This window comes from Dasypus novemcinctus, chromosome 4 (assembly GCF_030445035.2).
Source record: "Dasypus novemcinctus isolate mDasNov1 chromosome 4, mDasNov1.1.hap2, whole genome shotgun sequence".
Taxonomy (NCBI): Eukaryota; Metazoa; Chordata; class Mammalia; order Cingulata; family Dasypodidae; genus Dasypus; species Dasypus novemcinctus.
The window spans coordinates 53497296-53511727 of record NC_080676.1 but is presented as its reverse complement, the minus strand read 5'-3'; the positions used below and the strand labels follow the sequence as shown (position 1 = coordinate 53511727).

The 14432-nt window shown below is 37.8% G+C and overlaps 1 protein-coding gene across 5 annotated transcripts; it reads right to left on the bottom strand.

The window, feature by feature from the left end:
- Positions 1-1562: 1562 nt before the first annotated feature.
- Positions 1563-12512, bottom strand: ZNF639 (zinc finger protein 639). 5 transcript variants are annotated; one of them, XM_058295376.2, is made up of 7 exons: positions 11924-12126; positions 8507-8547; positions 8220-8291; positions 7412-7480; positions 6374-6484; positions 4602-4736; positions 1563-4460 (listed from the first exon to the last, which is right to left on the bottom strand). In XM_058295376.2, exons 4-7 carry the CDS (start codon positions 7467-7469, stop codon positions 3307-3309), a joined length of 1458 nt encoding a protein of 485 aa, XP_058151359.1. In that variant the 5' UTR covers positions 7470-7480; positions 8220-8291; positions 8507-8547; positions 11924-12126; the 3' UTR covers positions 1563-3306. The 5 variants fall into 5 exon arrangements, with proteins under 5 accessions (XP_058151359.1, XP_012375278.1, XP_012375281.1 ...); XM_012519824.3 differs by lacking the exons at positions 8507-8547; positions 11924-12126 and adding an exon at positions 12133-12512; XM_012519827.3 differs by lacking the exon at positions 8507-8547 and having other exon boundaries at positions 11924-12138.
- Between the last annotated feature and the right edge of the window lie 1920 nt (positions 12513-14432).

The window sequence follows — 14432 nt, the reverse complement described above, 5'->3', positions numbered from 1 at the left end:
CTTACCAGGATGTAATTCAATCATTTAGCCCAATATTTTTAGCAAGACCAAAAACAAAACAAAAATCTACCAAGGTCAGGTTCATTTGCCTATTTTAAAAACAAAAATCACAACAAACATCAAACTTAAAATTTGTGATAACAAAAATTCCTCTTAAAAACTAAGTCTAAATAGTCATCTCAAAGTATGGGAATAAGTTTAGTAAGTAATGCATTGCTACTATTTAGCAATGAGAAAACTTTCCTTTTATAATTATTTTGGGTTTTGGTAGGTACCAGATTAACGTTACTCAAATGAACTTATATAAGGAAATTGTGTTGAGTGATGCTTTAATATGGAAAGCTTTTATTCAGAAAATTATTTTTCATATCACTAGAATGGAATAGACTCCAAAAACTGATAGGCTCTTAAAATCTGTTCAAATCATAGAAATTGAACAAAGAACTTCGTATTAACATATACATATGGCAACTTTTAGTTTTGTGAATTTGTGCCTTAAACCAAATGTACATCTCTCTTAGATTTAATATTTAGAAGATTTACAGGAAAGCTAAATCATTATGAGTTCATGTAAATCCATAAACTCATTGCCATGAATAAAAATCAATTCTCTCTTGTGATACTATGTATCTTCAGTCATCAGAACGGAGATTAAAAGTTACAGGCAAACTAATTTATATCCTAAAGTTTCATTTTTAATTTATAGGGACAAGGCTGTGTTAATTGCAAAGTAAAGCCAAGTAAGCAAATTTGCTTCACCATTGGGATTAACAGTTTTAAATTTTTATTTTTACTTTAATTCTTAATACTTACTGATTTTTTTGTAACCCAATGTACTTCCCAAAACTATTGTAGTCATTTGATTTTAATTTTTCTAGCTTTTTCAAATCGACCTTAGCTTGTAGTACTTTTTAGGCATTAAAATTCCATAAAAAATTAATCATAGTGGTTTGGGAAATAAACTGCTTGCAAAAGGTAGACAGACAAAACAAGCAGAGTAAGATTAATGGTAAAGTGCCAGGAAGTAATTCAATGCTTTGTAAATCACATTCGAAAATTGTGTTAAAGTCTATTAAAAAAAATGCCTATTGTACTATACCTGCAACAATTCAGCAATCAACTAACAACAGGCTATTGACCCTGTAAACCTGAGAAATTGGTTAATAAGCAATGATGCACATTCACACAAATGTTTAAGTAGAAAGAGGAGAGGCATAACTATTTTCAAGTTCTGGAGTACAGGGGAAATGCTTTGGCATTTCCAAAAGCAGTAACTCAATGCAAAGTGAAGAAAAAAAAGCAAGGAAAACAGTCAAGACCCATCACTACTATTCATTGTTAGCACATATTATATTGTAGTACTAATATATATCACTATCCGTTATAGTTCTCAGACTTAAATTGTAGTTCAAGTCACAAGAGAGTACACTGGAAATGTCTCTGAGTGGGAAAAAAACTCAGAAGTTAGAATTTCTTTTTAGGTAGGTTTTTTCCAAAACCTCATTGATCAGACGATCTACCTCAACAACTTAGGTTAATCACAGACTTATTTGAAAACCAAGTCAAAGCAGAAGTTGTTTATTGGACAGACTGCCAGTAGGATGTGGCCATCAACCAGCAAACTCATCAAAAATATACATTATAGTTCAAAAATGTGGATTTTAGAGTAATTCTAATACAATCTTTTTTATTTGATCCACAACACATGATCAAATATAGAGGTAAAACACAGAACTGAGAAAAAAAAGCACCAAGTATTGTTTAATTATAATTTGTATCCTGAAAAATCAAATTCCTGAAGTGGGATATGTGTAGAAAAAGGATAAAAACAGAATAACTAAGAAGCTTGAAGTAGTTATGAACACCCCAAGGATAAAGCTTAGCTTAATGTAACATGGTGTAATTGAAACATCACTAGACTGGAAGCCAAATAACCTAGATTCCATTCCTGTCTGCTATAACTGGTTATGTGACCTTGGGCTAATAACACACTACGTTTTTATTTCTACAAAACTAGAGGGTGGGGGCCAGATGGTTCTCTTTCAATTTAAACTGTTATAAGGAACCTTTTACCAGACAGCCCTCCTGGAATGTTGTAATTAGATGGAATAGTAGTTTCTAGTAACACAGGTATGCATATGTGACAAAATAGTAGAGATAAAAATGACAGGTTTTGAAAACGATTACTGTAGCTACCATTCTCAAAGCAGCCTAAATTCCCATGATTTCTGAAATGGAAAAATGCAAGTCATAAATTGATCTTTCTCAAGTGTATCAATATACCTGGATGATAACAGGGTTAGCAGCAGCAATTGTTAAATTTAAGGACAATGATACACAATTTCTATCTTCTTGATACTATTCAGAAGCTAAGACTCATTTATCATTATCAAAAGTAATTTAAACAACATGCCAGCAACCCTTTCTTCCAAACCTTCCTAACTCTATATTAAACATCAGTGGGTTTTCTTAGTGAATATTTATTCACTAATAAATTGGAAGAATGGGTACAATTCTGCAGTTGTATAATACTAAAAACTAAAAGTCAATGGGTTATGAATGAGTTATGAAATGGTTACATATATTTTTTATTGTCTGACCCCTTACCAGATCCTTCCTGCTCCCTTCCTTCAATCTTACTTAACACAGATAGTGACTAAAAAAATATGAAAATAAATAAACAAACAAACAAAAAACAGTCAAGAAAACCGGATCTTTTCTTCCTACAAGACTGGCCTTCTAGTGGTATTAAAAGAATCACACATATGGAGGGTCCCCTGATTGTCTTGGGGATAATTGGTGGGGAATATAAAAGGAGACCCTAGGTTCTTATTAATGTGAGTATTAAGTGGGCTTAAGTGTACATTGCATTGCATTCCTTTTTGGTAGTGCAATACTTTAATGACTTGATACACGAAGTGCTTTATCACTGAAAACTGAGCTTGTCTTGAGTTTAAAAAAAGGAAGAAAAACACGTCACCTATGTGAATGTAAGGAAAATTGTAGTACACTTTCTTCAATACATGTTTCTTATCAAGTCATGAAATCAGAGCACATGCAAGTAACAAGATGACTGTGACCAAGAGTGGTTAAAACTACCAACTACCATGCAATTGAAAATACTGTATTTGAGATGCAATTTTATACTCAAGAATGTGCCAATGACAAGAAAATTGGACTATTTTAAAAAATCAACACTTGTTAAAGGCAATTCTCATGTTTAAAATCATCCATTTTAACATCTTCAAAAAAAAGTTGAATTTATTATTTTACAACAACATAATATAGGTTAAATGAAGAGAACAATTAAGTTGTCTCATGGACTGGAAGGTGACTTATTAATTCCCTTTCATTTACAAACCTCATCAAACAGTCACTACATTTATGAGGTAAGTCAGCTGAATGCTTGAAATCTAGATGAATTTTAAGATCTTCAATTTGTCCTGTTGAATATTCACAGTACTGACATAAATAAATCCCTTCAGATAAATGTGAATTTAAATGCTTGCAATATTCTAGCATGCTTGAAAAGCCTTTCCCACAGTCATCACAAACATGGGGGAAAATTTTAGTATGTTCAATAGCAACATGTCTGTTAACATTTGTATGAAGTCTACTCCGAAAACCACATACTTGACACACAAAAAAGTTTTTACACTTGTCAAAGGTAATTTTGCTTAAGAGGCTGTACTGTCCATGTTCTCCATTGTTATATTTATCACTCAACTCTATTAATTTACATGCATGTTCATTCACCACATGGCTATGCAAGTCTTCTGGATCATTTGTTTCATGTTCACAGAACTGACACAAGTACTGTTCATCACAGCTGTGCTCCTGGAAATGTAGATAGAGTTCACTGCTTGAGGAGAACTGTACATCACACTGCTCACACCAATAGAGGTGATCACTAAAATGGGTGTCTGCGATGTGCTGGCTAAGGTTCTCAAAAATTACTGTCTTATAATCACAGTATTTACAAATGTAGGGATCCTCCTCATGCAGTTTGGCATGCTCAATCAGAAGCATGTTGGTAGAGAAACTTTCCTTGCATACTCGACATACATTTGAATCAGTACGCTTATGCTTCAAGATCATATGTTGCTTTAAATCAGAAAAATATTTGCTATTGAACTCACAAAGTTCACATTTATAGAGGCCACTGCTATTAGCTCTCAGTAAAGGCCACTTCTGCTGGGCAGTCACATTCAAAGCTTGGCTCTTGTCAAGAATTTTACAAAACTTAGCTGGTGGCTCTTCATCAGTTTGGTCTTGGAGACTCTCAGAAGAGTTGTTTTCTGTCTCTATATCATAATCCTCGGAAATTGCATGTACTTCTGCAGCAATTGGAACATCTTCGGCAGTGTGAACTTCTATAGGACTCTCCTCTTGAGTATGTTGGTTAACAGATTCAGGTGAGTCACACTCTTCATCACAAATTTCAATATCTGCAGATTTTTCTGAAAAATAAAACAAGCCTACTATTACTATAATAAAACCTACTAAAATAAATACAAGTGGCAAAAAGAAATTATTTTATGCCCTGTTTTTTCATTCATCTATACACAAACATGTAAATGCTATTAATTAGTTTCTCTAACCTATAGGAAAGGCAGTGTGGTCTAGAATTCTAAGTACAGGACTAGGAACCAAGTAGTTCTGATTTCTGTTTCTGGCTTTGATTCCATCTGTAAATTTTGGCAAGTCATTTGATGTCTCTGCATCAGAATCATCATCTGTAAAAAGGGATTTGGAAAAATACTTATTACTTATATGAAACTTTTAATTATTATAAAACAATTAAACCAGTAAATGTTTTTGAATACAATTTTGAATTCCAACAGAAACTAAGGATTTAGATTTACCAGGAAAAGATATATTATCTATATAGCCCACACCTAAAGAAACTCTGTGGAAACAAGGAGCTGCTTTTGCTTCCCTGCCCCATTTCGACTATAATATACTTTTTAAAGTTACTTAGGAAACTATAAGGTTAAATTACTGAGTTTGAAGGAACCTTTATTCCCTAGGCTGAGCCTCAGGGTTTTAAGGCTGGGATGGAGAAATCCACTGCAAATACAGGTCAGTAGAGAAAATTAGCTTCAACCTTTTTTAAAGTAGGCTTTATTTTTTAAAGTAGTTTTAGATTTATAGAAAAGTTAAGATAGTAAGAGTCCCCATACATGTCACACTGTTTTCTCCATTAACATCTTACATTCCTATGACAGATTTGTTAGAATTAATGAAACAATTGACTCCTTATTAACTGAAGTTCAAATTTTATCCACATTTCATTAGGTTTTTTTGTGTGTTGTGTTTTTTTTGAGGTACCAGGGACTGGGGACTGAACCTGGGACTCATACGTGGGAAGCTGGAGCTCAACCACTTAGCCACATCGGCTTCCCTGAGTTGGTTTTTTCAGGAGGCACCAGGAACCAAACCCAGACCGCCCATGTGGGAGGCAGGAGCTCAATCACTCGAGCTACAACTGCTCCCTTACATATATACTTTTTTAACTGACTTATTTTTATTTATTTAACTCCCCCTTGTCACTGTTTTGTAGTTGCTGTCTGCTTTCTGTGTCTGCTCGTTTTCTCTTTAGGAGGCACCAGGAACCGAATTGAGACCTCCAATGTGAAAGAGAGGTGCCCAATCACCTGAACCACCTCAGCTCCCTGGTTTCCTCACTGTGCATCTTTTGTTGCATCATCTTGTTGCATCATCTCACTGTGCCTGCCTGCTGCGCCAGCTCACCTTCTCCAGGAGGCACCGGGAACCAAGCCTGGGACCTCCCACATGGTAGGCGGAAACCAAATCGCTTGAGCCACATCTGCTTCCCTACATGTTTTTTATAAGTTATATTTCTGTGCCTATAACAGGAACTCAAGGGAATTGGGAACTTCAGTGGTTGCAGAGTGAAAGATAACATGTGCAAATTGTTCTTATCATTCACCCAAAGCTCTAGAAAAGAAGAGCCAATAAAAGATCCAAGATTGGAAAAGACCAAATCCTTCATCTCTGTTTTTTCAACTCATTAGCCCTCCATACTGAGAGGTCTGAGTATAAGAGTTAAATATAACACTATTAATCTCTTACCACAAATGCTCCCCAAACCTGCATCACTAATGTATTGCCATCAATTCCTAGACAACTCAGCTGGATTTAAGTGAGTAAGCTTTTCACTTATATGACAAAAATAATTTAAAAAATTAAAATTGATTTCTTTAAAGTTTTTGTTTTCTTAAACTATAACAAATTCAAACACTTGCCTATTTTGAAATCATCACTTTTACCCAAGTTTTCCAATAATAAATAAAAATATATAAAAGTGACTTAAAGAAAATGTATTTGTAAAAATATAACAAAGATATACCTTTGTTGTCAAAATATTTTAAGTCTGGCTGCCTCATAGAGCAGACACTATAACAATGATCAGAAAAAATTCCACTGAATCCATCTGCAATTCTGCTTATTCCAGAGGAATCTAAATATAAAACAAAGTAAAAAAAATTTCAGGCACAGTAAGTAGACACACATCTAATAGCAGCCACCCTTTATCCAATATATATAAATTTTCACAACTTTAACCAAAGTATCTGTAATTAAAATTATGAAGTTTTCCTCAGTAATTAAATATTTTATATATCAGATTTGTTTCTGGCACTGAGCTTTGAAAGAACCACAAATTATAAACTATGAAATGCAATAAATTTGAAACACAAGAAGATATATTTCCCTTACAGGCACAATCCCACAACAAAATATAAATATAATTTTGTGTTAACTGCACAAAACATTGAAGAAGACTTGCCATGTAGCACAAAGAAAGCATAATACAGAGAGGGAATGGTCTAAGGACCAGTTAGAACCCCTGAATACAGTCATTTCAAGTCTTGCCTAGGTGGGGTAGTAAGCAATAAATCAGCTCAATTTCCTTAGATATGAATAGCATGTAGATTGGGTAGGCTCATAGGTAAGCCTGAGACTGTCTCAGACTGTATTAGAGATGGCCAGAGAGTTTATATTTCTGAAAATAATGTTCAGGTTAAAGATTTTTTCTAATGATGCAAAATACCTTTCATTGAGGTTATTGTCCTGATTTAAGAAGAGGCTTGGGAGCCAGACAGGCAAATCCCAATTATTTCACACATGTAGGTAACCTCAGATAACTTATTTTAAATATCTATAACCTATGGAGTTATGGGGAATAAATTAATGTCTATAAAATTCTTATGTATATCTGGCACATGGTAGACAATGAATTGGAATATACATTCAGAGGATTTACTTAAAGTTTTCTCTTACATAAAAAACAAATCTAGATATTTAAGTCTTATGGATGGGAATACAATTTCATGGAAATTGAATTAATCTATGACCTAACTTTAAAATAATTCAACTATACACCAACCTGAATAACGAGAAGGGTGTAAAGTCTTCCTTTTTCTTTTTTTAGGATATTCATTCATATCTTTTCAATCTAAAAAATGAAATTTAGCAAATGTCACAAATAATCTTGATTAACATTATTTTAAAAAATTCTTTTTAACCAAAGAATTTATTGGCCACAAAAAAACCCATGTGCCACGTGAAAATCTACTTCATAAGAGAAATGTTAAATAATGCCTTGGCTTGTATTTTAGATTTATTTTTCTGATAAAGTTTTAAAGGCAAGACACTGCCTTTCTTAGTGAGACTGAGAAACAAACTCATTTTCAAGTGTTTCTGTAATTGTGAGCCCTGGATAATTCCAATAAACCCTATGCTTAAATTATCTTTTATAAAAAACATGAAGCATATTGCATTGTATTAAGAGTTACACAAGCGCATTTCCTACAAATGGGTGTGTGTATGCATATTTTTTAAGGAGGTACTGTGGATTGAATCTGGGACCTCATACATGCGAAGTGCCTGCTCAACCACTGAGCTACACCTGCTCCAAATGGGAATATTTTGACATAGGCTTTAAGGTAAAAGCGGATACATTCCCTAAAATATATATTATCACAAATCTGTATTGATCCCCTAGCTTCAGAACAAGTGCTCATCATATAGAAGCTCAGAATATAAATAATTTTCAAGGAAAAAACACTTTTCTTACTTTTGAGGCTATATTCAACAGTCTTCTGAGAACAGAATAGGTATTGACAACCAACATAAGATTAAATGCACATGAATTGTCTTAAAATTTACCAACAGTTTCACGAGATTTCACTTACTTGGTATAATTCTTAACACTTGAGTGAGGAAAAGCGAATTATGGGGAAATTTCCACAGATGGTAAAAAAGGTCTGTAGGTAAAACATGACAGATTAGCAAAAATGTAGCTCAATTCTGAGATTTAAGAACACAATGATACCAGATTTTTAATCAACTGGGAAGTTATACTGAATTAATCTTAGTACTCTATTTCCTTGAGTATACTATATACAGAGTGCTATAATTACACAGATTGAGAAGTATGTATATACGTAAATATGATTCATATTGCTTTGAAACGATTTACCTTCTAGAGCTATATCTTCACACCAAAATAGTTTATTCAGCCTTAATGAAAGCAAACATTGTTAGTCACAGAATCACAGAATCAGACTTTACATTCCTACAGTCCTTATGGATCATTTAACAATATAACTAGAGTAATAATCATTTACCAATTATATGTATCAGGCTGTGAAAATACTTTATCTCATTTAATCCTCTGATATACAAAATTCATAAAATCCTCTCAAAAGTTATTTACTCCTTGTTACTGATGAGGAAACGAAGGCTAGTAAAGTATCTAGCCCACGATTGGACAGTCAAAAAAAAGTGGTAGGGGGAAAAGGACTTGGCCCAGTGGTTAGGGCGTCCGTCTACAACATGGGAGGTGGGCGGTTCAAGCCCCGGGCCTCCTTGACCCGTATGGAGCTGGCCCATGCGCAGTGCTGATGCGCGCAAGGAGTGCCCTGCCACGCAGGGGTGTCCCCGCATAGGGGTGTCCCCCACGTAGGGGAGCCCCACTAGCAAGGAGTGCGCCCCGTAAGGAGAGCCGCCCAGCGCGAAAGAAAGCGCAGCTTGCCCAGGAATGGCGCCGCCCACACTTCCCGAGCTGCTGACGACAACAGAAGCGGACAAAGAACACAGGACAAAGAAACAAGACGCAGAAAATAGACACAGAGAACAGACAACCGGGGGAGGGGGGGATTAAATAAATAAATAAAATCTTTAAAAAAAAAAAGTGGTAGGGTTGTGGGGTTAGCGGGAGGAAGACGACACGGCCTGTTTGCTCGATTTTAAAACTGAAGCGTTCAATCCCTTTATTTTAGTTTTGAGAACAAATAATGTGATCACCCCAATTCAAGTAAATAGATTAGTCCCAGAATCAGGACTATGTCTTCCTTCTTAGATTTGTGTTTTTCCCACTTTAACAGTGGGCAGGTAGGGAATGCCAGGGGGGGAAATGCAGTATAAAGTTTTCTATATCCACTTTATATGTTGCCTTTTATTTATTTATTTATTATTGCCAACGTGATTTATGGGCAGGTAAAATGTAGTATCATTACTAAGACCGTCTCATTCCTAATGATAAAGAATTTGAGGTGCACATACTATTTTTGCTGCTTCACTAAGTTGTGGGTACCTCAGCACTACATGTGATAAGCTCATTTGGTCCTAAGATAGTGCTTTTTAGTTTATTGAGTATTAACCCTTGTTCTATTTGATCTTTACAACAATCCTGCAAGGTAGATAAAGGGGCTACTAACAACCTACTAATAAATGCATCCTGTTTTTACTGATGAGGAAAAAGATTCAGTGAAAGTCAAGTCAATTAAGAAGTGGCAAAACCAGCAATGAAAACGCAAGTCTTCTGACTCCAAGGCTTTGGACAACTTTATGTGAGTAAATCTTGATTGTTTATCACTGCTACCAGCAAGTTATATCTTGCTTCCAATTCTTACTCAGCCACCGAACCGACTCGGGGCAGGGGAAGGAATCACCAAAAAACTGACAATCATAAAATTTACAGAAATGATGCCAATACATATAACGTCTCACCTAAAAACACAAATAGAATTTCTTGAGCAATTACCCAATGAAGTGTACTAAAACATCAAATAAATATTTTCACCTTTATATAATAAACTAAGATTCCAAGACTTATTCCTAATACCTCTTTTCCATACATCCAGAATTTATATAGTCAACAGCTTCAGACTTCATATTCTAAATGTTTAAAAAGTATCAGGGAGAAGAACATCAAAAATCATTAGTAACAGACAAAAGGGGCAGGGAGAAATAAAATAAAAAAATTAAAAAAGAAATTAAAAAAAAATCATTAGTATAATGTGAAGCGAGCCACTTATTTCAGAAATAAATTTCAAGTTCTTTAGAACTGAAGAGTAAAAAAGAATAGGAAAGCAAGAATGGCATGAAAGTTAATGTTACAAGCTGGCCTGATTCAGACTGTCAGGTAAGAGGAATAAGATCACCTTGATCAAGAAGGGTTTAACTACTTAGGGGCTGAACACTCTCCACATACTTACAGGACCTCTTTTCTGAATGATGGTAAGAGGTCCACGCAAGATCAAAACCGTTAACTATTCTTCATTCCAGCAAACATTTAATATGTGCCTTTCATAAGCACTTCTACTGTGATGAAGTTTGCTCACTAGTCCTCTCATTGGGAAGATTCTAAATCACATGCAACTTATGGCACCCATTCTTCACTTAAAAACAAACTACACATGTAATACACGTCACTTCAGGAAAACTAGAAAACAAAAATTGTAATTAAGTCACCCAGAACCCCTTCGCCCAGAAAATACACTTCTTAAATTTTTGGTGTATATATTTCTAGTTTTTTTTCTATGCAAAGAACTACATACATATTTTACACTTACAAAAATGGGATCACGCGACTGTAAAGATTAAAAAAAACAACTTTGAAAACACATGTAAGCACCTTTTCCTTGCCATTTTTTTTCCCCAACCAACAATAGAACGTCTATGTACAAAACCCAATACACGTAATAGGCAGTAGCACTCATCAAATAAATGACCTTCTTTAAGGCTTTTCATGCAATGTAAATATTCTCTCCTCCTAATCCTTATAAAAATAAGACAAATGTTTACAATCACAAGCTGCCTTTAATACTAGAGTTTAAAAGATACTCTTTTCCACCTCCATTTTAAAATCAGTACCTATTTTCCACATTTTAAAGTAACTGAAACACAAAAAAATGTAGGAGAGCTAGAATTAGATATAGCCCACTATGTGTACAACTGAGTTCTTTTGCTTAAGATGGTCAATCGGTATTTGTTGAAGTTACTCTTCAGTGAGGCACAAATCTTTTACCTCTTTGCAAAAAGATAAAACTGTTTCATATTACTCGTGTTCTTAAGCTGCAAAATCAAAAGGGTTGATAAGCACCGTAACGAGTGGGTTAGACAACGGGCTGGAGACTAAGGCGCCAGAACCCACGCCAGTTAGGCTGCGGCTGTGGGCGAGAGCCCCAGGGTGCGCTGCTGGAGGGTCCCGAAGCCGCCAGCGGGGCCTGCGGGCCAGCGTGGCACCGAGGACTTCCGGGGCGCAGAGACGCAGGACGTGCCCCTCGCACCCCGCCGTCTGCATCCCGACGCCAAGCATAGGGTCCCCCGGCCTGGACGAGCGGGGCACTAGCGACTAGCGGCCAGCGTCGAGGGGCCTCCCAGGATTCGACGCCTGAGGCGTCACAAGTTAAACATCTGCAGGAGGCCGAGGCGAGGCGTTCCGGGGGGAGGGGGAGAAAAACGCCATCCCGCCAGAAAAGGACGGCAGGTTTTCAGTTTAAAAGAAGCCATCCGGTCTTTCCTGCCCTTTCCAGTTGGAAGACGCGCCCGCACACCCAAGTCCCCGGCAGCCGCACAGCTCCCGGCCCGCCCGCTCCTCCCTCGCACTCACCCGTCCCTCTCGGCCCGCCCGGCCCGCCCAGGAGCAGCGCCGAGGCAGCCGCGACCAAGGCGCGGGGACGCGGGCGGAGGCACCGCGGGGCCCAGCGCGCGCTCAGGCCCTCGCGCTCTCCGCGCTTTGCCAGTCGGGCCCCTCTCCCTCCCGCGCGCCGCGCGCCCAGGCCTCCAGGCCCCAGGTCCCTGCCCCCGGGTCTCACTCACCGCCTCACTCCGCGCCTGCGCCGCACACCTCAGGGGACCACCGAGGGGGCGGGGAGGTGACGAGGTGAGAGTGGGGGCGGGAGACCGCGGTCGCGCGGACTCTCAGCGCCCGAGGCCGGGGAAAGACCACCAGCTTCCAGCCCTGGGGGTGGCCCGGCGTTCCGCGCCCCCTGCTGGCACCTCTGCGCCGCCACAGGCCCCTTCCGGGCGGGATTCCGCCCTTCCCGCGCCCCTCCGGTGATTCCTACTTCCCAGGACTGTTCCAGGCGAAGCCGCAGAGGGAACTTGTCCCTTAGCCGCCCCTGAAGAATTGCGATAAGCTTAGGCCACGAGCACCCGCTTCCTCAGTCAGCTCCTCCTGGGGAAGGACGAGAATGGTCTAGCCCAGATGAGGCAAGGCAAACAGCATTTCAGACCCCGGAGAGTGCCAGCAGCCTCTTGGGGCGAAAGGGTCACGGTTTAATTGAGGCCCCCACCAAAGAATCACAGTGGGAGGAGATGCTGCCGTGAGGCGGAAAGGCGAAACTAAGGCTTCAGCCCGATTCCTTGACTCAAGAAATATTGGTGGAACGAATGTGAAATTATAGAATATTGGTCTAGGTGACCTAACTCCTTTTCCGACTTTGAGGTTCTATGAGCAAATATGATCTCTGTACAAGTGTGGTCAGACGTTTAATTTAATCATCCTTTTTACAATTTGTTGAGGTTGTGATTCCCAATTTGGAAATTTTAAAAGCTTGTGACGGCTACAGACTAGGTCTCACTTTTTGTAACCTAAGCATCCAGGGTTCAAATAATTGCTAAGTGAATAAATGAGGTCTATATGGATTATCGCGTGCCCAGGGTTTCTCGGATAGTGGGTCTTCTTATCCATGTGCATTGTGTTTTCTGACGATCACATGGTAACCAACCAAGCAACCAACCACTGGCTAGTAATAATCATAGACTTTACTCTGATCCCTTTGCTATCTCCCAGGAATAAAGCCATGTTTGAAAGAGACACTAAGAGACACTGTGAGGCTCAACTTTTATGATCTCATAACTTTCATGTTTGTGCTAAGCCCAAATAAACGAATGTTCACAAATGTTAGCATGGCTTGAATAAAGTAAGAAGAGTTTTACAAATATCTTTTAATTCCTGCTATAGTTAGTACCCCGCATGGAAGAGGGAATCAACACATGCTTGTTGAATTTATAAAGAACAGTATGTACCTGCCGTTTCCGGATCGGATGCAGTGGAAGCCACAAGGTGGTGTCATGGGACCATCTTGAGTGAGTGTTTTGCTCCTGCATAGCCTTGTGCCCAAAAAAATCTTTACTTTCTAGAAGAAGTTCCATCCCCAAACAATTCCTACTGAGTGCAAACTCCTTATATGCTAGTAGATATGTTCTATCTATAAGACTTTTTCACTCAGTTGCTTCAATTTCCAGTCTCTTTTAGTCTTAACTTTTTCTTGAACTGAATGAATGGATAAAATATGACTACTTTTCTCATTAGAATATTAATAATAATACCTTATTCAGTGTTTGTATGGCACTTTTAATTTTTCTGGAGTACTGACTGTATTTATAGCATCTTTTCATGAGAATGAAGGTCAGGTGTTATATCCATTTGATAGATTTGAATTCAGACATATACCTGCAAAGATCCAAAGGCTGAGCCAAGTCAGGGGAGTTTGAGATTAATAGGTGATAAAAGGAAGCATTTCCCTAGTACATAGATATGTTTTCTCTAGGAAGAAAACTCAGTGATTTCTTAGTTCAGTAAATAGGCATTAGACTGTTCAGCAATCTGATTCCTGGGTCTCTCTACTTCCAGGCATACAGGAGGATTATATTCCTGTATCCATTGAAGTTAGGTGTGGCCATATGATGTGTTTTGGCCACTGAAATGTTAGTAGGAGCATTATGTCTCACTTCTAGATGGAGACACTTCATTTTCAGTGCTGAATTCTTCAACCCTCTCATTTTCTGCCCAAAGAGTCATCAGGACCCATAGCAGACATTGCATGAGCAAGACACAAATCTCTGCTGTAAGTTCTTAAGCTTTGGGATTGATTTTTACTGAAGAATCATTAGCCTCTCTTGATAGATAAGGCCTAAACTTTACATTCCTTCAGCAAGAGTCTGAGATTAAAGAATAGATTCTATTAAAATATCTTTTGAGGGATCTCCTAAAATAAAGTTTTTTAATAAGCAAAAAAAAAAAATCTATATTCCATTATAGAACTTGGGATTTTAAGTTCAGTTATTTATATTTAACAAGCATTTATTACAAGATCAGTCTGGTAGCAAATGTG

Coding starts and splice junctions, on each gene's coding strand:
- ZNF639 (XM_012519824.3), bottom strand. CDS start 7,469: ATGAATGAATATCCTAAAAAAAGAAAAAGGAAGACTTTACACCCTTCT. Junction 6,485..7,411: donor ACACCCTTCTCGTTATTCAG/GTTGGTGTATAG, acceptor TTTTATATTTAG/ATTCCTCTGGAATAAGCAGA. Junction 4,461..4,601: donor CCACACTGCCTTTCCTATAG/GTTAGAGAAACT, acceptor TTTATTTTTCAG/AAAAATCTGCAGATATTGAA.